Here is a 23671-nt window from a genome sequence, read left to right on the forward strand (position 1 = left end):
AGTGGAGAGATCTAACAAAAGCCAGGCTATGATAACAATCTTCCATTGTATTAAACCTCTAATTTCAGTGCGTCCCAGAGTCTCTGGTAGTAACTACTTTGACTGTCGGCCAAGGAGTTCCCTACAGATGGTCATACTTTAGCTAATAACGTGTTCAAAATACCAAAGTTGTTTAATTCCAGCTTCCTAGTTAAAATAATTGAGCAAATCTCTGAAAATCTTAAAAGCAGTTTATTTGTGGGAAACAGACAAGATGACAAAATTGTTAATAATATATTGAAAAATAACTGCATTTTGCGTAAGACTTCTAAAATGAGTTCTGCCTCCTAGCTTCCTTCAGGTGCGCAGCAGCTTCTCACAGTCAGTGTAAGGAAAAGGTTTAGGACTATTTCTCTGCCTCCTTCTTCTGCCTCTCTACCTGGAGAGTATTTATTTCATCCTAAGCATTATAGAGAAGGTAATGTTTAGAAAAGTCACTGGAATATTTTTTTTTTCCTTGTATATAAGGGGAGATTGAGAGGGATGGAAAGTTGTGCAAAGAAGCGGCTCAGTAGCACAGACCATCACGTGTATGTGTTGTATTGAAGGTTTCCGTTCTGAGACTGAGGAGTAGATTGGTATGCCTGTTAGCAATAACGTATAAATAGGCTCACGCAATCTTTTTTTCTTTTTAAGGGAGTCGGTAACAAAACGGAAATAAGCGTCAAAGGACAAGAAAAACTTAATTCTTCATCAAATCAGAGAAATGAAAAAGCAACAGTGCAAAACGCGTCCTCTCCTGAAACGACTCCTGGGTCAACAGGTAGGCAAAATTGCAGGGTGTCTGCACTGTAACAACCTAGCGTTTAAACTCAAATATCAAAACTGGCGTTTTCTCATTAGGTAAAAAGGATTACGAACGTATTTGTGTTTACATAACAGCTGTACCAAACCTGGCTGATAAGCACGTGATGAGCCCAGATGTTTGAGAAACACAGGATGTCTTTGTGATGGCATTTAGCTGGTTTGGCCTCTGAACTTTTAGCGTCTGCAACTTGCAGGATCCAAGTCGTCTTATGAGAAGGATGGGTGCCTTGTGGAGAGCAGATGGCAAGTTGTTTTAGAAGACAACGTAGCGGACATATGTTAGCAGAGTACTGTAAAGGCTTTTGGCACCAAATGTAAAGTATGGTGGCTGAGATCAAAGGAAGAGAGTCTGGAAGTGGGATAGTGAGGAATGGATCTGAGCCGTGATGGGTGCTTGACCAAAGTTTGTTGATGAATTCCAGTATGACCTTTGTAGAGGGCAGTGATTTATTTTTTTAACTGCCTCTGATCACTCTATCAACAAAGTGATGTAATGCTTGATTCTGAAGTTGTTCTAGGGGCCCTATCATAAAACACTGAGTTTTGAAGTACTGTCTGAGGGAGAACCACTGAAGCAAATAATGGAGCTTGAGACTGAAAAGGGAAGGCCTGGGATAAGCTATTTGAAGTTAATTGGTAGTACAGTAGTAGGGAAGAATGAGAAAGGAAAACGGATTGAGTGCTTTCTAGACTTGGAACAGAAAACCAATGCTTTTTTCATGTTTTGATTCTGATAAATTGCTAATGGGAATTCTTCCAAATGGATTGATCTCCCCACCAGCAGAAATTTCCTTCTGCAGTGTGTTCTCTCAGCACCCCCAGAAGGAGACGTACCCCTCTGGGGAAAGGATGGAGGTTCCTGAAAAGAGGCAGTTTTGAGTCATCCTAAACCAAGAGATTTTCAAGTCCCTCCTGTCACTATAGGGACTTCTGTATCTCAGCCGCAGATTTTCTACAGTCCGTGTAAAAATCATTAACTGTTGTGTGTTTGTTAATGTGCTGGTAATAATATCCTTGGTATAGCCCCGAACATAAGTACTTCGTTTTACGTTGGGTATGTAGAAGTAAATCTTAGGTTGGAGAACACAACAGTGATTTTCTCTCATAGCAGGATGAGCAAGTGCTCCTGATATGGAAGGGAAAAAAATAAAAATGGAAGGCTCATTACAGTTAGCATGCCAAAAAAAAACCCAAACCGCAACGTCTTTTCTTGAGAAAATCTTATGAAGTTACTAAGTGTCACTTCTGCTTTAACTGTTTTGTTATTTCTCCCTTTCTGGACATAAAATAAATGAGACTCCAAGTCAAAAACCTCAGTCAACATGGGTGGGAACACTCTCCTCTGCAAACTCGCTTCAGTTTCTGCACTTGTATAGCTTTTAGGTAGGCTTTCTTATACACTATTTTCTGGACTATTTCGGGACTTTACAATGCAGGCTGAGTAGTCCGGATGTTCTGGTGCGAGTGGGGTTTCCTGATGCAAGCGGGGTTTCCTCTGCTGCTGTCGACAGTGGTTCTTTTTTCCAATCTGAGTCGCTATAGTTACTTCAGCTTTTTCAAACAGTTGTTACTTTAATTGCCTTGCAGCAGGAGAGGTGATCTCTGGTTTTTTGTTGGTTTTTTTTTTTCTTTCTCACCTGGGAACTAAAGGCTTCACCTTCACAATGGCTCTTCAGATGTAGGGGGTGAGAATTCTGAGCCTCTCTTTTTTCATTTTCTTAGGTTTTTTGGATACGTAAAACTCCACCTGATAACACCCTAAACAGTGCATGAGCTTTACTTCAGTATACACTCCAAACAGTCACTTTCAAAGCCATTTCCAAAGTCCAGACAGTTATTGATCCCCTCTCATGGAACATAACTGCGAAGTCCTTTTTTCAAATTTAAGGTCACCGGAACTTCAGAATACCTTTACGGTAAAGTATTTTACAGAATGACTCTGGGAGTCCTTATTAATAACCTGCAGCTAGATATACACAGGTCCATGATGCCGGGAAAAGAATTCTGTAACTTGAAATCTGGTAATAGGAGAACAGCTATGAGAATTCAGAGTGCCTCTGGTTTCCCCACACAGCCGAAACAGGATTGACCTGACCTGGCCTGGCCAGTAGGGAGGTAGATTGCTGGTCTGAAATCTGTCCTGAAACCGGATCAAAATACTCGTGAAGATGGGATAGGAGCATTGTGGAGGTGATGCGCTGGATCCTCGGAGAGCAGGAAGAGGAAAAAAGTGCCCATTATATTAAAAGAAACTGCTTTCAGCCAATATTAGATGTACTAATTTGAGAGTTTCTCCTCTGACATAGGGCTTTATCTTAATTCCATTAGGACAGTGAGGCAGCGTGGGGAGGAAATACGTTATTGATTAAATTAATTTTCTGGTCACCGTTGCCCAAATTGACTTTTAGCTGCTTCAGAGAATTTCAGCTGAACACAAAGGTGACAAAAGATGGCCTCTAGCTTTCGTGCTGAGATCCACGATAGTTTTGTGTGTATTGGTGGGTGTAGCTCGTTAGAGCCAAAAGTTACACAGCTTCTAACATGAAGGATGTTGAGCTGAGTCACTGATAAATTATTAACAGCTCCTTGCTACTATTACTTAATTTGCTGCAAAACTTGTTTCCCTCAAAGGAAAACATTATTTTCTTCCAGAAACACAGTTTTTGTAAAAACAAACAACTTTTTCAACTAGAAAGTTAACTTACTAAGGTATTCCAGAGCCACGGCATGCTACGTGCAGCCTCAAATAAAAAAAAAAAAAAAAAAAGCTTGTCCAATTAATGAAGTTTATTTTTCTGGAGACCTGTTGAGAGGCTTTCTTTCAGTGTCTGATTGACGCCTGTCCCTCTCTAGATATTTTATCTCCTAACAAGAAGCTGTAGGCTTACGACTTCCAACGCTGTATCTATCTTAATTACTTAATTAATAACTTCATCCCTGGTCCAACAGTTTGTATTTTTACTTGGAAGAGTACCGAGTATCTTACATTCACGTTGTCTTTAGGTAAAACACCCAAAACTGAAGAAAAGAGTAATTCTGCACAATAGATAATTGTGAAACTTCAAACTTCAGCTTTCTGCCAGTACAGCTCTAGGCACGTGCCTTGTTTCAAAACTTGCACGTGGTGTGGTGTTCAGGACACGCTTCTCAGTAGGGCCTTTTGGCAGATACTGTAGCACAGAGGGACCTTCCGATTGTGCCAACCTTACTCGTCAAAAAAAAAAAAAAAACAATTCATACTTTCTCTCTTGAAATAACATAATCTTCATTAATCTGAGTTTCTTTTCCATGGTAACATTTTTAAAAACTTGTTTTTCACGTTAATTATAATAATGCATCACAATCACTGCTTCTGTTTGTGCTTTCTGTTTTCTCCAACTCTCAAAATCTTTAGTTGCCCATTTAGATTTCATACTGATGGCACGTGTTGTAGCGGGGCTCTTGCTTGAAATTTTTGCGGTAGCCAGAGTTGCGAAGGAAGACCAATCCTCCCTGCAGAGCTGGGGCACCGTGCTGGCTTTTTCACTGGGAGTGAAAACGGGGAAGCTCTGTTTTGCGTCTCGAATTTCTAGCTTGTTTTAGTTCAAGAAGTTCATTGTGGATACCTCCCCATAAGCACCAAAGATGGACTGTTTGGTTAAAAATAAACCAAAGCGAAGACTGTGATTGAGAGGTGTGTTGTGAAAACCCATTTGCCCTAAACTGGATTCCAGCTTTTGGTTTTGTACTATTACTGGTGTCTTTTTCTGAAGCTGCTCCCTCTGTCTATGGACTCAGAACATGTTATCTGCAAACCATAGCACCAGTTGGCAAACAGCTTGGAACTGAATTTTAAAATAAAACATTCAAAAGAGGAAAAAGTCTTGGTTTCGTTACTTTACCTGTTGATTTGGTGTTGAACATCTTTCTGTAGCTCAGAAATATAAGGAACCATATAATAGAAACCCTTTTCCTTCTTCAGGTTCTTTAGAAAAGAAGCAACAGAGAAGATCGATTCGAACCCGCTCAGAGTCTGAGAAATCCACTGAAGTTGTGCCAAAGAAGAAGATCAAAAAGGAGCAGGTTGGCTTCCTCCATGTAGAGAGTTAAAATATATTGTATTCATAAATGTTGTGGCTTATATTGGTGCCTTTTTATTTTTCTCCATTTTTCCCCATCGGGTTTCGTTTTGGACTATCCTTCATGAAATCCCCTTGTCAATACCATTGCTGTGACTCTGCTACTGGCATCTTCACAGTATCAGTCAGGCTATGGAAAATGGGAACTCAATGATGCAAGACTCCTAATGAACCTGCCATGTTTGCTATGAGATTTCTGTTATGAGCAAAGTGATTTTGTTTCAGTAACTTCTATTTGATGGAATTGCCACCAGGTTCCTTCCTTTTGCTCTTGATTTAGCTGCTGGTTTGTATTGAGGTTTTGTTTTTCAAATGAAGTTAGACTGATTAATCTGACCACTTCTGAAAATGGACTCTGAGAATGATTTAAGTTAACGATGAATAGTCAGACTTTCTGTTGGCAGACATCAGCAAAACAGGTCTTCTGGGATATACGTTTTTTTTTTTTCCTTAAGTAGATCTAACGTGTACAGGGCATTCCTTTAATCTGGATGTCAGAGAGACAAATGTTGTTGCTTTAAAACAAAAAAAAATTCCACGTGGAAATGAGTAGGAAAGTTCAGTGGCTGGACATACTTTAATATTAAAAACTGAATACACTTTTTAACAAGTTTGTCAAAGTTGTTGGTTCTTTTCCTTATGTGGTCAATTTTCACTCTCCAAGGGCCTTTCCACTTGAAACCTGATAATTTTATATACAATGTTTCATAGGATAGCTTTTTTCGATGAGGGTTTTTAAAAAGGGACAGTCAGGTTAAAGATTTTATATGGGAAGGGGAAAATTTTGTTTTTATCTCTTTTATTCTAATTTATTCTTTGCCCGTTACACTTTGTTTTGCACTTCATTCATTTCAGAGGTTGATAGTAGACCCAGTTGCTTTTTTTCACATTTTTCTTTTGATGCCATAGCATTTACATCTGTATTCAGCAGAAGAATGTTCTAACTCTAGGAAGTTTCAGCGAGAAACTTGAAAGCGACTTAAATGTTGGGCGTGAGTGACCTGACATAGACCCTAAACCCCTTGCCATGGGGTGTTGCAGCCTCCATGTTTTCAGATGAGTTATTTTATGTTTGTAAATGCTTCTTAAATTAACTAAGGTATAAGAACCAACAATATGAACTTCATGGATCCCAGTTAGCTTTGCTTGCTTATATTATCTAGCTAACTAAGACTATGAACATCAAAGTGCTTTTCTCAGGAAAAGTATATGACTGAAAATTAAACACAGATGCACTGTAATGCGCATAACCTTGAATGTATTAAGTTATATTAAAAAAAGAAAAACTTACTAACTCCTTACAATTATGCAACAATATTTGTTACCCAAAGTCAAGTTTTCTTGCAACTGATTCCCAAATTAGTCTGCAACAACTTGGTATAAAATTATAACTGGAACGAGTACAATTAATGGGAAAAACAAAATGTTAATGCTACTGTTACAGTGACTAGTGGAGAAATAAAAGTGATTGTTTAGATTTTATATTTGTATTACGAAATGTATCCTATACAAATCCTTCTATTGTATGTTTTTACCTATTGTACAACAAAATAAAATATTTTTTAAAAAAATTATAGAATAATCCTTAAATATTTACTAAATGTGTTTCTACATGCATATGTAACCACATTGTAAAGAAATAACTTGTAATTCTTAACCTTAAAAACAGGACTTTAGGCAACAACTTTCTTCTCTAATTATTATACATTCGCCAAATTCTCACGTTACACGTACATTGGCAGAACAGTTTCTAAACTTGCCCTTCTGCTGTAGGATCGAGGACTTGAAGTGCTTTTGCAAGATTGTAAGCTTGTCTGCTTAAGTGTGTACTGGCATTGAGTTTCCAGCTGTATAGAGCTCTGCAACGCTCCGTGCGAAGCCCGTACCTCCATCCCCGTGGCCTTGCAGCACTCTATACAGAGAAAAAGTCTGTGTTCCCAGGAGCTCGGGAGTGCATGCTTGGTGGATGTGCCTTACAATGGCGATGCATTAAGTGTCTCTAACCTGAGTGTCGTGCCTGTTAAGGTAAACTTGTGCTTACACAGGTGTGGGGTTCTACAAAGGCGTCAGGGTTGGCTGCCCAACTGAACCCCGCTCCTGCCTGCTGGACACGGCTAAAGTTTTCCTGTCATCTTCGTGCCCAAAGGGAGCGATTGGGAAGGACCTTGCTAGTGAGCCTGTGGCTGCCTTGTCTCGTGGCACTCAGCGTAGGCAGCTAGGATAAATCCCAGCACGACGAGAAGGCTCGCGCTAAGAAGGGGATGACAGACTACATCTGAGTTCAGAGATGCTAATCGCTTAAACGTTAATGTTTTCTTTTTAATACTAGGGGAAAAGTTCATCTGTTTTTAACTATGGGTTTTCCTATTCAAACAGGTTGAAATGGTTCCACTGACAGCAGTGAAGACAGGACTGCAGAAAGGTGAGTTACGCACCAAAACACACGTTATTGAAAGTTTCTGGCTCTGCACACATTGGCAATGGTTTTCATTCTGTGTGAACTACAGAGATCTTGAAACTTTCTGGTGATGAAGGTGTCTTTTTTTTTTTTTTTGGTTTTGGTTTGGGTTTTTTGCGCTGCTAGTTGGAAGGATAGCCTGTGTTGTTCATATGCTGTAAGTACATAGTAAAATATAAGATGATATCTTTGACCAGATGTATTTTAAATAGGGGCGATGAAGAGGTAATCTCCTAATGGCTTATCCTCTGTTATAGACAATTTAGTAGCTTCCTCTACTATGTCAGCATATTCAGAATTTGTCAAAAGGACTTTCTAAGGTGATTTTCAGTTATTTAATTCTCTATTAAAAGTTAATTTAGTATGTAAGTTGCAAACTGAAAATTAAGGCTAGCAAATAAAGTCCAGTTTCAGGCTGTCTCATCTTTGTTGTTCCTTTACTAATTTCAAGCAAAAAAAAAAAAAGAAAAAAGAATGTACGTTAAGACTAATTTTAGTATGTTGTGTTAAGGTGCCAGCGAGATTTCAGATTCTTGTAAACCTTTAAAGAAGAGGAGTCGTGCCTCAACTGATGTAGAACTGACTAGCTCAGCTTACAGAGATACATCTGACTCTGATTCAAGAGGACTTAATGATTTACAGGTAAAGGCAAATTGTTGCTCACGGATACCTGGTTTTTAATTGATCAGTATAATAGACTCTTCAATTGTCTGTTACTAAATACGTGAATGCTATATTCTCTACAAATCTTGTATTTTTTACTGTCTGAGAAATAACTTGTGATCTTAATTCTAACCTCTCACATTATATCGATGTAAATAAGATACTTTTTTTTTTTTAAACAAATATTTATACTTTGACAAAACATTGGTTTAGGTCACTGACTCATTTTGCTCTTTGAAAAGCTATTAGATTCCTTGGGAATTTGGGGATGCTAGTTGGTGTGAAACTAAGAGGTGTCTGGAAAGAGTAAAATAGACAACTTTTTTTTGCTTGTACAGGTAAAAGACATGTCAAGGAGGTAGCAGTTCTTGTATCATTGCAGCGAAGTCCAGCGTCTTCCAAGGATATTTGTATCTCTTGGCATGTTGACTGATCTTTTAATCAGTGTTGATGTAAATATTTTTTTTCACAATGTGGTTGTCCTTTGAAAGTGTCTTGTTTGAGTGTCTTGGATTTTTCCTCTTTGTAGGGTAGTTTTGGAAAACGTTCAGACAGCCCGTCAGCTACTGCCGATGCTGATGCTTCTGATGTGCAGTCAGTAGACTCTAGCTTATCCAGGAGAGGAACTGGAACAAATAAAAAAGACACTGTTTGTCAGGTAAATGGTGGTACTGTAAAGAGATGAATGCTAAAGATGTATCGATAGTTTCTGTTAATTTGAGATTGTAAATTTATTAAATCAGACTGGTTTGTTTTCATCATGTCTCATAATTAGACATCTCAGAATATCGAGGCTTTTAGGACTCTGTACTCTGGAAATAATTCATAAGCTCTCCTCCATGCTAGAAAGCTCAGGTGTGGTATCTAACCCGTACTCCCTAACAGTAACCGCTGGGATTGTCTCCAGCCCGTAGGTTTTGTCAGGTCTGCTGTGGGATGTAGGGCAGTTCTCCTGGCTTATTGTAGCTATGAAGAGATTTCAGCCCATTTCTATTCTCTTTCAACATCTCGTAGTCAGTTGTGTTTATGTCAGATACCCTTTGTTCTCTGACTGGCTGTCTGCTCGTTTAAGATCTGCGAAAGCTCTGGCGAGTCTCTGGTGTCCTGCGAGGGCGAGTGCTGCAGCGTCTTTCATATGGAGTGTCTGGGCCTGAAGTCGATGCCAGATGAGAAGTTTTTCTGCACGGAGTGTAAAAACGGTGAGTGTGCTCCCATGCCCGGGAAATGGGGAAGGATTTCCTGCTCTGCTGAGGTGCCATAGTATGGTCAGGCCAAGCTGAGATAGAAAGATTATAGGTTTTAGAAGTGCATTTGTGCTATTCTGTTACTTTTTTTTTTAACTTCTCAGGCCAGATTCTCATGTTCCAGTTAGCAAGTACTTGATAAGAGAAAAAGTAGCAAACCATTCAGGGTACGCTCAGCATAAAGCAATTTTAGGTTGACAGCAATCAAGTGGTTACTGTGAATTCTAGTGACTGACTGACCTGTTTTAAGGCAGGGAGCCTGTGTTTCTCAGAGTGATGTAGCTCTGTTCACTTCAGAATTCTTTTTTAACAGCATCCGTATCGCCAAGTATTGGCAGTTACATTTAAGCTTCTTTTCCTTCTCTTACAAGGAGAACATACGTGCTTCTCATGCAAACTTCCTGGCAAAGATGTGAAGCGCTGTTCAGTCAACGCATGTGGTAAATTTTACCACGAGGCCTGTGTTCGCAAGTTTGCCACCGCTCTCTTTGAGTCGCGAGGATTTCGTTGCCCGCAGCATTGCTGTACGGCCTGCTCAGTGGATAAGGATATCCATAAGGCAAGCAAAGGTGAGAACAGAGCTGGCTCTGAACAGGAGGAGGAAGCTCAAACGCGTCATCACAATAACAGCGAGTGTAACTGTACTCTTGGTAATGCAGCATGCAGCAAGAAACAAGGGTTTCATTTTTAGAAATGAACCAAAAAATTTTAACAAAACAGTTGACTCTAGAATGATTAAACCATATTTTTTTTTCTTAACAGAGCTTTGAAGTGAAAGTTGAGTTAACTTTTGTGAAACTTTGAAAAGATGTAAATGTCTCTCTAATCTAGCGCTCTGGAATAAAAATCAGTCCTGCATCTGTCTATGGTGTCTTCTACCATATCCTGACTACAGGGTGACACGGTGCATTTTTCTGCATTTATATTAAACAGGTCGCATGGTGAGATGTTTCAGATGTCCCATTGCCTATCACTCAGGAGATGGCTGTATTGCTGCAGGAAGCTTGTTTGTGTCATCCCACATTCTCATCTGTAGTAACCATTCCAAAAGGAATCACTCCTCATCAGCTGTAAATGTAGGCTTTTGTTTCGTTTGTGCAAGAGGTGAGCACACTTGTTTTTTTCCCCCTTCTGTTTTATAGTTCTTCTATTGTCACTTGTGCAGCGTAGTGATAAAAGTAATGTATTTCATTAAAGAAAAACATCTCTTAGGGCTCTGAAGGATTTTAATGCTTCCTGTGATTTTTGGTTTAGTCAGCAGTTCTCATTAAGCTTTCCGTGTGCTATTTTTGGCCTTAATATTCAATATTCAGAAATATTCAGCTATAGCTACTCGGAAGGCATGCTTGTGTTGCCAGTAGGAAAAACGGATGCTGAGCCCCCAGTTCCTGCCATTGCAATCTGAGCATGAATGTAGTGTTGTTATTCAGTCTGTTAAGCAGAAGGGGATTCCTTCACACCTCACAAACTTAAAACTATTTAAAGTAAGGCTAGAAAGCAGGATTTACTCATGAGCTAGAAAAATTCATTTTAATTTTTAACTGCCATCACATCTGAGAACTTTGAAAGGAAAACATTTACAATACCATGCAAACAAGTTTCATGGTAGGATTTTCCATGTGCCAAACTTTTCTTTTTTTCTTTTTACTTTCTTTCTTCCTTTCTTCCTTTCTTTCCACTTGTTATTCTTAGGGCTCTCCAGTCACCTGACTTGTGCCAGATAGCAGGTTGAAAAGTTTCGCTGCACCAATTACTCACACAACTCAAAAACATCGTTATTTTCTCAGATGAATCAAACTGTCAATATTAGGTGTTTGCATAATAATAATACATAACTTATACAGTGTTTCAAAAGTTTGTTGAAAAGAATATATCCAACATAGCTTTGAAGGTTACAAAAAAGGAAAAGGAAATGTGACAGAAATCCTGGATCCACTTGTTTTTGCACGTGTTCATTCAGTTATTGGTTTAGTATGGGAAAGGTTGTCTTGACTTTGCAGGAGCAGAGTAGTAATCAAAGATCTCTGAATGGGAAGGGAAGGATAGTGCCAGAGTCATTTCTTTTCCACCTCTCTCCTTTCTTCCCCTTTCCTCATTTCCAAGTAATTTAAGAGCCATCACAAAGGATCAAGTTTTAAAAAAAAAAAAATCTTCAATAAAAATGTATTTTTTTTCCAGAGAAACGGTAGCCAGAAACTCAAAGAGGAACAGTAAGTTTTAGAATGAGTCTTAGAAAAGTTCCTCAGAATGTGTAGAAAGGTGTTTACGTGGTTCAGTATTTTCCCTCTTGTGGACTTACTCAAACACATCGCGGGCACCCAAAACCAGATACACGTGCTGTGAGTCACATTGGCATTGCTTAAATTCACACAAGCGAATATGACATGTTATGTATCTTTTGTTTTAGGTTTTTAGGTAGTGTTATGTATGTTTTAAGATTAATTTGATTTAATACGTACAAATGCCCAATCTGAACGATACCTAGCCAGTTGCTGTGTCTTTGAAGTAGAGCTAGCTGAGAATGCATGGCATAGCGTGCTGTTAGCAGAGAGCATCCGATACAGAATGCTTGAAAGCATCTAATGCTGTCTGAGAAAAATGAATCTCTTCTTCACCAGCATTAATTTAACCAACAACTACATTGAAATACCCCAGCTAAATACGGGGAAAGAGGCTGTTTGTTTTCTAGAGCTGGAGTAGAATTACTAAAACCAAACTTCTGTGGTAGGTAGAGCAGTTCCGTAATACCTGCGGCAGTTCGGTTTTATTTTTTATCTCAGTTATCCAGGGTCAGTCTGGTACCGGGGTCAGGTACAAGTTTATGACAGATGAATTTCTGTGGATTTTCCCTGGTTTGGCGGTCAGATTAGAAATGCCTCCTGGCGAGGTCCAGCAGTGGCTTAATCTGCCCTGTGGGTATTAATGTGAAGAATGCTCAGTGGTAGGAATGTGTCTTGTCCTGCTCTGCTCCTACACGAGGTCGGTCGTTGGATCTTAGCCCTTAGAGAACTGCATTGATGTGAGGGTCGCTGTGTTAATTATGAAAGCCGTGTTTGTACTACAATATGAATTTACAGCGCTGACAGTCTGCTAGAGTGGGGTTTATCCTAAACAGTTTTTTCTATCAATTTCAAAGCACTAGTAAGCTCTGGTAATTAAGTACGTTATGTGATGTAAAGCTGTTAAATAAGTTTCTTTGAAGTTGCATTTCATTACCCTGTGGGCAGCTTCTGCAGATGACTGAAGCTGACAAGATTGGAATATCACAGAAGAGCCTACTAGCAATCTGCACTGGCTTGTTTTAGATGCATACGGGGGTTAATCTCTCTCCGTGCTTTGGCTATGTACTCAGCTGTAAAGGCAAAAAATAACAGAGGCCTTGTACTTCCCTTGGGTAGACCCCGTTTAAAAGCTTCATGAACATGAATACCTGCTATTTGATATCCATCTTTTCTTCCAATATGTGTATAAAAATATATTTTTCATATATATGGCACAGATATTAGAATTTAGGAGTAGGATTTAGAAGACTGAATTACAGTTGTCTGGCTGCATAGTGAAGAAGTCTTACACTTCCTGTAGATGCAGACCTGCATTTATTGCTAAAAAGTAAGTGAAGTGCAGAAGATGATGTTCATGAGTTACTTTTTTTTGATGTTGTTTTAATAATTCCGTTTGACACTAGCTTCAGGTATAGAGATGAAATTACAGCAGTCTGTACTTTCTCCTGGCAATGTAAGTAACCTCAAGCCCAGCAGACGGAATTTCCTGTCCTGTGTGTTCACCGAATCTTAGGAGAACTTTAAAAGCTACAAACCTGCTGCCGCTGACCGAACCCTGCGTTTGGTAGCAGCTACGTACTTGCTCTAGGAAATTTTTGTGGGGTTTGTTTCTGCTAGGCATAGCTGGAGTCAGGAGCCAGTGAAGCTTCACCGAAGAAAGGTCGTGCAGGGTTTACAGTTAGCAAGCTGCCCGGATGGCTGGAGTCAGTCCTGTCTAGTCGTATGTGGGCAGCATGAGGGGCGTACGGCGAGGTCAGCCTCTGTGGCAGGAGCACCGGCAACACCTGCCCAGAGAGAAGGGACCTGGATGCTGTAGAAATACTTGGGCATCTGGATGTGAGAACGGTTCCTTACTTTGTTTTAGTTGATGGTAGGAAGGAGAGACTTTGTATTTAGGTGCAGAGTGTTACTGACGTGAGAAAATGCAATATCAGATTATCTATAGAATATTAAAAGTTGCTTATCATGAGGTAGATACTCGCTTTCTGGAAGATGTCTGCGTTACGCGCTTTATAGCTCACGTAACTGCATGTGTGTAGGTCGTTCTTGGTTTATGAATTCTTTTTGAGGACACGCGTTTCAGGTAGACTGATGCTGTTCTGCTTACATGAGGTTTTTTAGGCACCCCAGTTCAAAAGCTTCTTTGCAGCACTCAATTTTGTGTGCCTCTCTCCGGGGAAAGAATTTGTGGCTGTCTTGGTAGCTCATCTTCCCTGCTTCTTTGGGTCTCTTCTGTTCCCATGAATTCCTGGCCACGTGCTTCTCATCTGTAGCTGGGGCTCTCTGACCTCCGCTGCCTGACTCGTTGGAGCAGTGCGGAGAAACTCTTCTTAGTGGAGAAGGACGGAGGAAAACAAGCACGCGCCATTTGAAATAAAGGCAAACGTATGGCAGGACAGAGTGCTTAACTGCTCCGAAGTGTCTCATTTGGGAGCTGCGGAGCGGCCGCGCTGGTGCAGCTCTGCTCGCCACAGAGGGCGTAGGGCACTGTTTCCATCCGTTCTTTCGCCCCTGGTGCCTTGCAGAATCGCTGGCCCCTTGTTACATTTTTCTAATGCAGTCATGAAGGCAAAACGCTTCCGTAGGTAAGATCTTGGACTTCTAGTGAGTGGGATGGCGGGCTCTGCACTGTGCGGGGCCACGGATACGGCGTCTGTTCTTCCAGCCTGTACCCCTAGCAGTACCTCTGAAGCACTGACTGTCATCACCCAGCTTTTCAAATTCGCTTGCTTTTTTTTCATTTGGGAGGGAGGGTGGTTTGAACAGGATTAAAATTGGTTGCTTTTCTTGTGCTTTCCTGTAAACGCACAAATTAAGAGTAAAAGCACTATTGAAATTCCACCTAGAAACAGCTTATTCATTGTAGGATTTTCCAGTTACAATTGAATTTAGTCTCTCCGACACATAACCTCTCTCTTAGTGAAGAAACTTTGTCAGACTTTTCTTTTTCTTCATTTTATCTTTTTTTCATTCACACATATATGCATTATAGGTGTTCATTTGGTTTATTTTATTTTCTCCTTACGGAATCATGGGTAGTTTCATTGCAACTCATCTCTTTCTGTTTGTTTCGTATAGGGTTGGTAGTGCAGGATCATTCAGACCCCCTGTTCAGTTCATATGCCTATAAGTCCCACTACCTACTGAATGAATCAAATCGTGCTGAGTTGATGAAATTACCTATGATTCCTCCTCCTTCGTCAGCTTCCAAAAAGAAATGTGAGAAAGGTAACCAAAATAGTTTCTTTCTCTTTAATTTACTTTTGCTTTTTCTATTATTTCTTTATCTTTAAATCGAACAAGGAATGTGCGCTTGTCAAGCATCACTTACTGCTTTTCAGTAAACTTCACTCATTGATTATTGTGAGCGTGTTCATGTTGTTGGCAATTTTTTTTTTTTTTATTCTAAAAGGGCTTAAAATAATTGCTGTCACTAAATTCTCCTTGAAGGAGGCTAAGTCATTTAGTACCTGGCTATTCCAGCTTCAGGGAAGCGCTTGCACGGAATAGGAAGAGGTGGCAAATAGAGCTCAGTACTGTCGCAGTTCAGGGCATACCTCGACGACATAAAGGCAACGGCTTCTTAAATTGATTTTAGGAGCAGAAGAAGAGGGGGTGTCTGTTTCAGATCTTACGGGTAGCTGATGCCAAGCCCAAAGCAACAACCGATTTTCCAGGTCGGACGCTGGTGGGTACTGTCGCCGTTCCAGAGGAGACCCGGAGGGGGAAGGCGGTGTGAGGTGTTGCCCGTACGTGTCTGCTGCAGCCCTTGGGCCTCGCGTTCTGCTTCCGTTCCTCGGGGACAGCCCGCGCTCCTCCCTCTCCTCCCGCGGCTGGTGCTGCTCGGGGCAGGAGCGGCAGGAGGTGCTGGGTCCTGAGGGAGGGGGGTTCTGTCCCGAGAAGAAAACCCCGCTGGCCAGGAGGGAACAGAGGAGTTCTTTGCAGGAGAGGGAGCTCGTTTCACGGCGGTGTGGTAGTGCCGTAGCATCTCAGGATGCCTTGTGGGGAGACAACGGTTGGCTCTGTAAAATGCTCAGGTGTAACATTTTATTCTTCGCAGAAATTTGATTTCCCGAGAGTGTTCAGAAATGGTGCCCCATTAACCATGCCAAAGTTAGGTTATTTTCAATGTTGATGGCTTTCAGTAGTTTCTGTAAGTCCTGAAAACAAAAATTATTTTGAGCCCTCTGCTTAGCTTGAGCAATATCTAACTAATGCATCCCGAGAGCAATTTTGTTTCTTGCTTAGCACTGAAAGTTTTATGTTTGATTTTGTTTTGATTTTTGCATCTCTTGGCATTTTACCATGTTGGATGATGCTTTGGTAATTTACATTGGGTCTGTATTTCCTCTGAAACAACATTTGCAAAAATTAATTTAAAAGTTAAAATTTTACTATGGGTTTGGGGAACTCTGGAAAGTCCATATGGTTGGATTTTACTGATTTTAGCAGAGGAAATACAGTATTGGTTGTGTAAATGATTTGTGGAATGCTTATTGCAACATTCAACTATCAATTAACGCAATGACGTATTTGAAAGTCTATAGGTGGACAAGATTTTCTGATACATGTTTGAAAGTTATCATTCGCATTTCTTTTGATACTGTGATTGAAAACTGCTTTCAATCACCTCAAATACCTCCTGGATTTTCAGTCTGGCACCCAAAAATTTGATGATTTTTTGTTGTTGTTGTTGTTCTTGCTCTTTAATTCACATACGTTGATATATATATACATATATATATATATATTTGAATATATATATTGTATAAAATATTACAGCATGTATATTTTAACAAGTCTTATTGTACAAGTGGCTTTGTTTGCTGAGGGTGGCTTAGAGATGCGATGTGGTTCTCCACATTTAATACATCTACCAGAACATAAGCCAGCCAGAGCAACTTCCCTCCAAGTAAGTGTAAACTTCAGCCACCCTGCACTAAGATTTCCTTTGTGCGCAGAGGAAACTTTTGGGATGGGGACAACTTGTGTGGTGTCTCATTCTTCATTATATAGCTGAATTCACGTTGCTCACAGAGGTAAATTTCTTTTTTTGGTGAAAGAAACACATTGATCATGTATTGATCATCAGAATTCTTTTATAACGCTGTTACTACAGAAAAGTATTGATCAACCTATAGGCTGTGGGTTTTATTTTTTATGCACACTAACTGATTGCTAAGGGATTCAGTCATAACAATGTTGATTTAAAAAGTGTCTCTTAAAATTTGGTTATTTGTCATACTTAAACGTTTGGTCTTCCCCAAAGAAATTAAAGCTAAGAGCACTGCTTTCCTATGTAGCGCTTCATTTGGGAATATTGCATCTACTGCCAACTTTGCTCTTGTTGAAAAAATACTATTTGCTTTTTAGTATATTGCTGATGCAGTTGAGCCACAACTTGCACACTGGAAAAGTGCGCTGCAGTCTTTTTTTAATCCAGCATTGTAGTTTTGGCTTGATCCCTTTCTTTTGCCGTATTTTTGCTGTGAAACAAACCGAGGTGTAGAATGTATGACTTAAAATTAATATCGATTGCTATGCGCAGGGGGAAGCAAATCCTTACTTCTATAAACCAAGCAGGGTTTCTTTGTTTAAGGTGGAAAACTGTTGTGCTGTGAATCGTGCCCAGCTTCCTTTCACCCTGAGTGTCTCAACATAGAAATGCCTGAAGGATGCTGGAATTGCAATGACTGTAAAGCTGGCAAGAAGCTACGTTACAAGCAGATTGTTTGGGTCAAGCTTGGAAATTATAGGCAAGTTCACTATCTTTTTGGTTTTTAATACTTTAGATGCTTTTAATGTACTGTAAAATTACAGGAAGATAACTCAAAGCAGCTCAGTCTCAGTAAACAAGAACTAGAAACATGGTAATTTGTTTACTTTGTGTCAGACATTGATGTTGCCTTTCAAATTAAATTCTCCTGCTTTTTCCAGGCACTGCTGGATACTTGATTGCACTTACGCTGGCTCTGTAGAATGCAATAGCTGTATGGAAAACCAGGGGCTGTCTTAGAGAGCCACCATGTCCTAGCTTGTGTTTGCTGTGGGTCACCTGCAGGAACACAAGCCTCTGTAGGTGATCTTAGAAATCCACTCTTGTGCCGTGTTCTCACAAGGCTTTTCCAAAATAAGGAGTAAGAACACTGAGAACGAAGGGCTGCTTGTGTTTTGCGTGGTACTTCCCAAGTATTGCCAGAAGGAGCCTCGATTGCGTAAGGGAGGAGTTCATTTCTTTGAGAAAGGAAAACTACCGTTTATTTCTGAGTCAAGCTAAGCAAATGCAGAAGCTAAGGCTGTGGCTCACAGAACTTACGTGCTTCCTTTTTTTCTGTTTTCAGGTGGTGGCCAGCAGAGATCTGCAATCCCAGGTCTGTGCCTCTCAACATACAGGGCCTCAAACATGATATCGGGGACTTCCCAGTATTTTTCTTTGGTTCACATGACTACTATTGGGTACACCAGGGCAGAGTTTTCCCTTATGTTGAAGGAGATAAAAGCTTTGCTGAGGGGCAAACTAGTATTAACAAGACCTTCAAGAAAGGTAAAATCAAACAAAGTTTATAGTGGTTTATGACAAAAATTCCACGTGTTTGTGTCTCCATCACCACTTAACCTGCATGGGAATATTATATGGCTAGTGTTCTGTGTTCACATAAAATTGCAAACATTACGTAGATCCCTTGACTGCAGATAAAGATATCTTTAAGTGCCTACTCATTGTGTATTGTTGTGGGCAAGTTCACTTCTTCCACAAACTGGGAAATGTTAAGATGGTGCTTGGGCTCTGCTGCATGGGATCATTGTTCAACATCTCAGTACCTACTGAAAAGTATCTGATGAAATAGATTCATGATGTACTGTAATGACTCATTTTAGCTTGTATTTTGTTTATAGAGTTCTATTCCTAGCTTTAAAAAATAAAAAATGTAAATACATGTATGTATTTGACTAGCAGCAGCTGGTGCTAATTGCTTTCTATTTTGAACTCCCTTGCACAGCACTTGAAGAAGCGGCAAAGCGCTTCCAGGAGCTGAAAGCACAAAGAGAAAGTAAAGAAGCATTAGAAATTGAAAGGAATTCAAGGAAACCTCCACCTTATAAACACATTAAAGTGAGTTGGCTTCTTTCTTTTCCTTTTTTTTTTTTTTTTTAGTATAAGTAAGCTATGTATTTAAACAACCAGTGTTTGCAACAATTCAAGCTCAGCGAAATTCAAATAAATCATTTTGCTTTTCTTTTCAAGAATCTTTAGTTCTGTCTTCTGGTACCATAAAACATTGGTTTAGCAGAGTATCAGCAAAAGAGAGTAAGATCAACTTTACCTAAGGCAGAACTTTGCTGATTGCAAGCTGGTCTCATCTCTCTTAGATACGTACTGGCTATTAAAACGTAGTTTACTTAACTCAATGTTAATATGATACAGACTGCTCTGCCTACTGAAGACCTATAGAGCCTTCTCACATCAGTTGATGATGGGCTTCAAATAAAGTTGTTCAGAATCTTTGTACGCTGTCCTCATCTTTTATTCTTTCTTTTCCCTTTGTTCCACAGTCCAACAAGGTGATAGGGAAGGTTCAGATTCAGGTAGCTGATCTGTCAGAAATCCCTCGCTGTAACTGCAAGCCATCTGATGAGAACCCCTGTGGCCTAGAGTCAGAGTGTCTGAACAGGATGCTCCAGTACGAGTGCCACCCCCAGGTGTGCCCAGCGGGAGAGCGATGTCAGAACCAGTGCTTCACCAAAAGACTCTACCCTGATGCTGAAATCATAAAAACGGATCGACGTGGATGGGGTCTCAGGACAAAACGGAACATTAAAAAGGTAGAATTACAACAAACAAAGGCTGTGATGGCCATCAGTATGGCCTAATGTGAAAACACTGCAACTTGGTGCACCTTAAGCAAACGCATATTAAAATTTCAGCACTCTCCAGTAAATGTTTTGTATTAAAAAGGCTTGAGACTTCTGTAGGTGCAGCATTAATGGTGAAATCTGTTTAAATGTTTTGACGGAAGTGTCATAACCTTGATCTTTACTCACAGAGCAAAAGTTAGCTTCAGGTGACTGTGAATTTGAATTCTGTTGGTGGAGGGGAAGAGGTGACTGTCTTGTACTTCTGGGAGGAAAGAGTGTGTGTGTGTTTTCTCACTGACTACTGGGCAAAAAGGGAGAGAGCAGTCTGGAGAAGAGTAGTCTGAATGATGGTTTCTTTTCCTGGTAAGACCACTGAAGGTGATGAAATCTTGGAAGTCTTAGAGGCCTGGCAAAATAAGACACCTGTTTTTTTTCTTTCTTCTTTTCTTCCCCTCTTCCTTACTATAAGCACAGCAAATGACAATCGCAAAATACAAGGGAAGTTCAAAGAGTGGATGGAGGCGACTGGAATTGCGAGCCCCCTTCTCAAGGGGGACTTTTTCATAAGTCTTGCCTTTGCTCTTTAAGCTGTTACACAGTGACACGCTGACAGCATTTTCCTGTTAGCTGGTTGTGTGGGGGGTCCAGTTTGCAGTATTGCTCATATGGATGTCTGGAAACAAGTCAGCTCTCATCCTCCTTGGCGCTCAGCTCTGCAGCCCGGATTTATTTCAGAAGAACTCGCGGGGAATTAATGAAGGCTTGAGGTGATCAGACTACACTGGACAACAAACATTAAAGGTTCTTAGAAGTTCAAGAAGGCAGAGAAGAACAATGAAGATACAGAGATTTCTGTTGATGGAAATGATGCTATTTTTCCCTGCCAGGAGGTCTTTGGATATGGATCACTCTGGTTTTCCTTTACGCTGTATCACTGAACGCTGTTGCTGGGGGCACCGCTCTGTGGTTCAGGTGGGATATGAGACTGCTGGTACGGGAAAAGCAAAATACTGCGCCTGAATACCAAAGTGTGAGAATCCTCTTCTACCTGGATTGCAGTCTTGCTGTACTTCGAGGCAAGCATGAGGACGATGGGCCTGGATTTCACGTCTGCTTTAACTTGCCAGACAGAGGATGGGATCTGATGGACGGATGTATGTTTGCTCTTACTCATGCAGGCTTTGTTGTTTCTGAACACGATGGCTGAGCGCACCTGGAGAGCAGAAGATGCAAGTGTGGCCACAGATGGAAAGGGACGCTTTAAGACTTCAGGACAAGTTATTTTTGTCATGTCACCCACGTCCTCAAGACTCTGCTCTAGAGAACTCTCTTGTTCTTGGTTGCCTTCTTATTTTCTTCAATTTGAATTTGCACTCATCTGAGTAGCAACAGTATCCTGGAGTTTCTCGTCCCAAGGAAACAGGCCGTAGTTTTGGTGGACTTTTAACTTGATGTAAGGATGGCACTGCACGTCTCAACAGAAACTGGCTGCTCTACCAGCCTGGAAGTTCAGCTGTGACGTTTTGCATTGGATGGGTCCCCGTGGGGTGGCATGTTTAGCTTCCAGTGTAATCAGAATGTAATCAGGAAAGCAGAGAGATTCTAAATTGATTCTTTTGCCATTAAGCAGTGTGGTTTTTAACTGTTGTACGTAGGTAGTGTTTAGGATAATCCACTCAAGAGATCCTTTGTCTTAGTAAGAAGCAATAAGCATGGATTTCTTATTTTTATTTTTCAGGGTGAATTTGTGAACGAATATGTTGGCGAGCTAATTGACGAAGAAGAGTGCAGATTGCGGATTAAACGTGCTCATGAAAACAGCGTGACCAATTTTTATATGTTAACTGTTACAAAGGTAAATATGGTTTCATTCACTATAAACTGTTTGTTTGCAGCTGAATGCAAAGTGATGGAGGAATCATCATTCTGTGTTCGACGCGCATAGCTCAATTTCTATACACGTGAGAAGGAAAGCTCGTGCGATTCAGTTCAGGCAAAAGGTTTCCAAGTCTTCTGTTTGTAGAGTGCATAATTTATGGCTTCAGTTTGCATCAATTTTGATTTAGTGGTGTTAGTTTTGTGTGGAGTGGAAAAATGAATGCGTGGCCTGTTCGTAATGTCTTTGCAGAGCTCTTCAGTAAGATGTATAGTGGGATGTAGGCAACCGTTAGGAGTTCATAGCAATGTCAACTTATTTCCAGCTGGCACTTGGGTGCTGGTAGGAGGATAACATCTCTATTTTTCTCAAATAGAATGGGTAAAGAGATGAAACCTGTATCGTAGGTTATTCATTCTGTGCCTATTTCACTTCCATAAGCACGAGTTTTCAGATGCTTCTGCTTAAGACTAACCTTGTAGGGAAAAGTTCCTTATTTTCATTAATTTAAAATGAGCATTTTTTTTTCCTGCCTTAGCCACAACTAGTCACATGTCAGCAGGAAACATCTGTTTGTTTCTAAGTGTTAAGTATGATCTGTGATACCTATGATATGTCCCTCTCTCTTTATTTGAAGGATCGGATAATAGACGCTGGTCCAAAGGGGAATTATTCTCGCTTTATGAACCATAGTTGTAATCCAAACTGTGAAACACAGAAATGGACGGTGAATGGTGACATTAGAGTTGGACTATTTGCTCTTTGTGATATTCCTGCAGGTAAAAAGATGGCACTAACTTGTGTGTATGGGCTTCTCTTACCATGGCAAAATTCCTAACTTACCCAGGTTCTTTTTTCTGAAGCTACTTAATACAAGTGACGTTTATTGGAACTTCTGTCATTTGTCGGGGCGGAGACAATTATTTGAGTTCTAGTTTTAGCAGGGATCATATACCTAGTAGCTTCCAGCTTCAAACTGTTTCTGTTAAAGCTGAATACAGGGTTTGCTACTAAGTACAACGTTAATTCTGTGTTGTGTAAACACTTACAGTATTGATCCTTTCACCTGTACCTGTCTGGTCGGTAGTAGGTTTCTCTGTTAAGTGTTTTTACCTGAATTGTCATTTTAACTGAGTCTGTATGATAGCATAACAGCTGCTAGTTAAGTCTGATCTGGGTAGAATTTGCTACTTTGAATTTTTTTTTAAATCAGTGCACTATTTCAAGCTTGCCCTTTTGAAACATATTGCTGCTAATTCTCACAGACTACGAAGAGAGAAATGCTAATAAAATGTCATTGTCACAAGCCTGTCTTCCTCGATGTATGTGTGGGTGAATTGTTTTTCTTTTCATTTTAGGAATGGAGTTAACATTCAATTATAATTTGGATTGCCTTGGCAATGGTAGGACCGAATGTCATTGTGGAGCAGAAAACTGCAGTGGTTTCCTAGGAGTGCGTCCAAAGGTACGTGGATGAAAACTGAAGCTTCTTCTCCCAGGTCCAGAGATCTATTGAGAGTAGGGCAAAGAGAGGCTTTTGTTTTATTTAACTTCTTACTTTAGTCTATGTAATACTTTCCTCCCTTGAAAGTTAATTTACCAGGTGGTTACTTCAAATTTATGTGAATGTGCATTCCTGGCTCTTAAAGCTTAAAAACTTATTTGAGCAAGCTTAAACATAATTTGTGCAAATAACAAACCAAAGTTGATTAAATTTATTTTAATGCAAGAGATTTATAAAGTGACTGCTGTTATCTTTTGTAATTGCTAGACAGCATTTGCAACAGCAAATGAAGAGAAGGTGAAGAATGCAAAATTAAAGCAGAAGAAACGGAAAATAAAAACAGAACAGAAGCAGATGCATGAAGACAACTGCTTCCAGTGTGGAGACGGGGGAGAACTGGTTATGTGTGATAAAAAGGACTGTCCCAAAGCATACCACCTCCTATGCCTTAACCTGACTCAACCACCTTTTGGTAAGAGCTTTCATATAGACTCCTTTTCCTTCCTTCAGTAAGACAATGTTTGAGCTGAACCATAGCATCCATTTACACTAAAACCAGCGTATTTGCTTTTGGAGTACCACCTGTTTCTAGAAATATATTGAGTAGCAGTGTTCCTGAATGGGAACCTGCGGAGAAGAGGCATTGTAATGCTTTCTAACATTCTTCTTGATGTTTCTGTTCCTTGGATAACTTTCTTTCTTTTATTTTAATTGAAATGCAGGCATCATCTTGATGTGCCAAGCTTGTCAAGCACAATTGCCTGATAGTTCAAACTGTTGACAATACTGAGCACAACATATTAGGGCTCAATCAGAAAATGTA

At 40.1% G+C, this 23671-nt stretch overlaps 1 protein-coding gene across 2 annotated transcripts in view; it reads left to right on the forward strand.

Annotated features, from left to right (window-relative positions):
- Window positions 1-23671, forward strand: part of NSD3 (nuclear receptor binding SET domain protein 3) — a 43041-nt gene that overhangs the window by 13668 nt on the left and 5702 nt on the right. Inside the window, exons 7-23 of one of the 2 annotated variants that reach the window (XM_066983515.1) lie at window positions 676-802; window positions 4808-4908; window positions 7341-7386; window positions 7934-8064; window positions 8615-8743; window positions 9158-9284; window positions 9701-9898; window positions 10263-10433; window positions 14690-14839; window positions 17211-17367; window positions 17953-18155; window positions 18613-18725; window positions 19166-19435; window positions 21207-21323; window positions 21982-22123; window positions 22703-22809; window positions 23116-23320. In XM_066983515.1, the coding sequence (XP_066839616.1) occupies window positions 676-802; window positions 4808-4908; window positions 7341-7386; window positions 7934-8064; window positions 8615-8743; window positions 9158-9284; window positions 9701-9898; window positions 10263-10433; window positions 14690-14839; window positions 17211-17367; window positions 17953-18155; window positions 18613-18725; window positions 19166-19435; window positions 21207-21323; window positions 21982-22123; window positions 22703-22809; window positions 23116-23320 (2494 nt within the window). The remainder of the gene's footprint in view (window positions 1-675; window positions 803-4807; window positions 4909-7340; window positions 7387-7933; window positions 8065-8614; window positions 8744-9157; window positions 9285-9700; window positions 9899-10262; window positions 10434-14689; window positions 14840-17210; window positions 17368-17952; window positions 18156-18612; window positions 18726-19165; window positions 19436-21206; window positions 21324-21981; window positions 22124-22702; window positions 22810-23115; window positions 23321-23671) is intronic. The other variant, XM_066983516.1, reaches the window with a different exon arrangement.

The sequence above is a fragment of the Anser cygnoides genome, chromosome 26, assembly GCF_040182565.1.
Source record: "Anser cygnoides isolate HZ-2024a breed goose chromosome 26, Taihu_goose_T2T_genome, whole genome shotgun sequence".
In the NCBI taxonomy this organism is placed as follows: domain Eukaryota; kingdom Metazoa; phylum Chordata; class Aves; order Anseriformes; family Anatidae; genus Anser; species Anser cygnoides.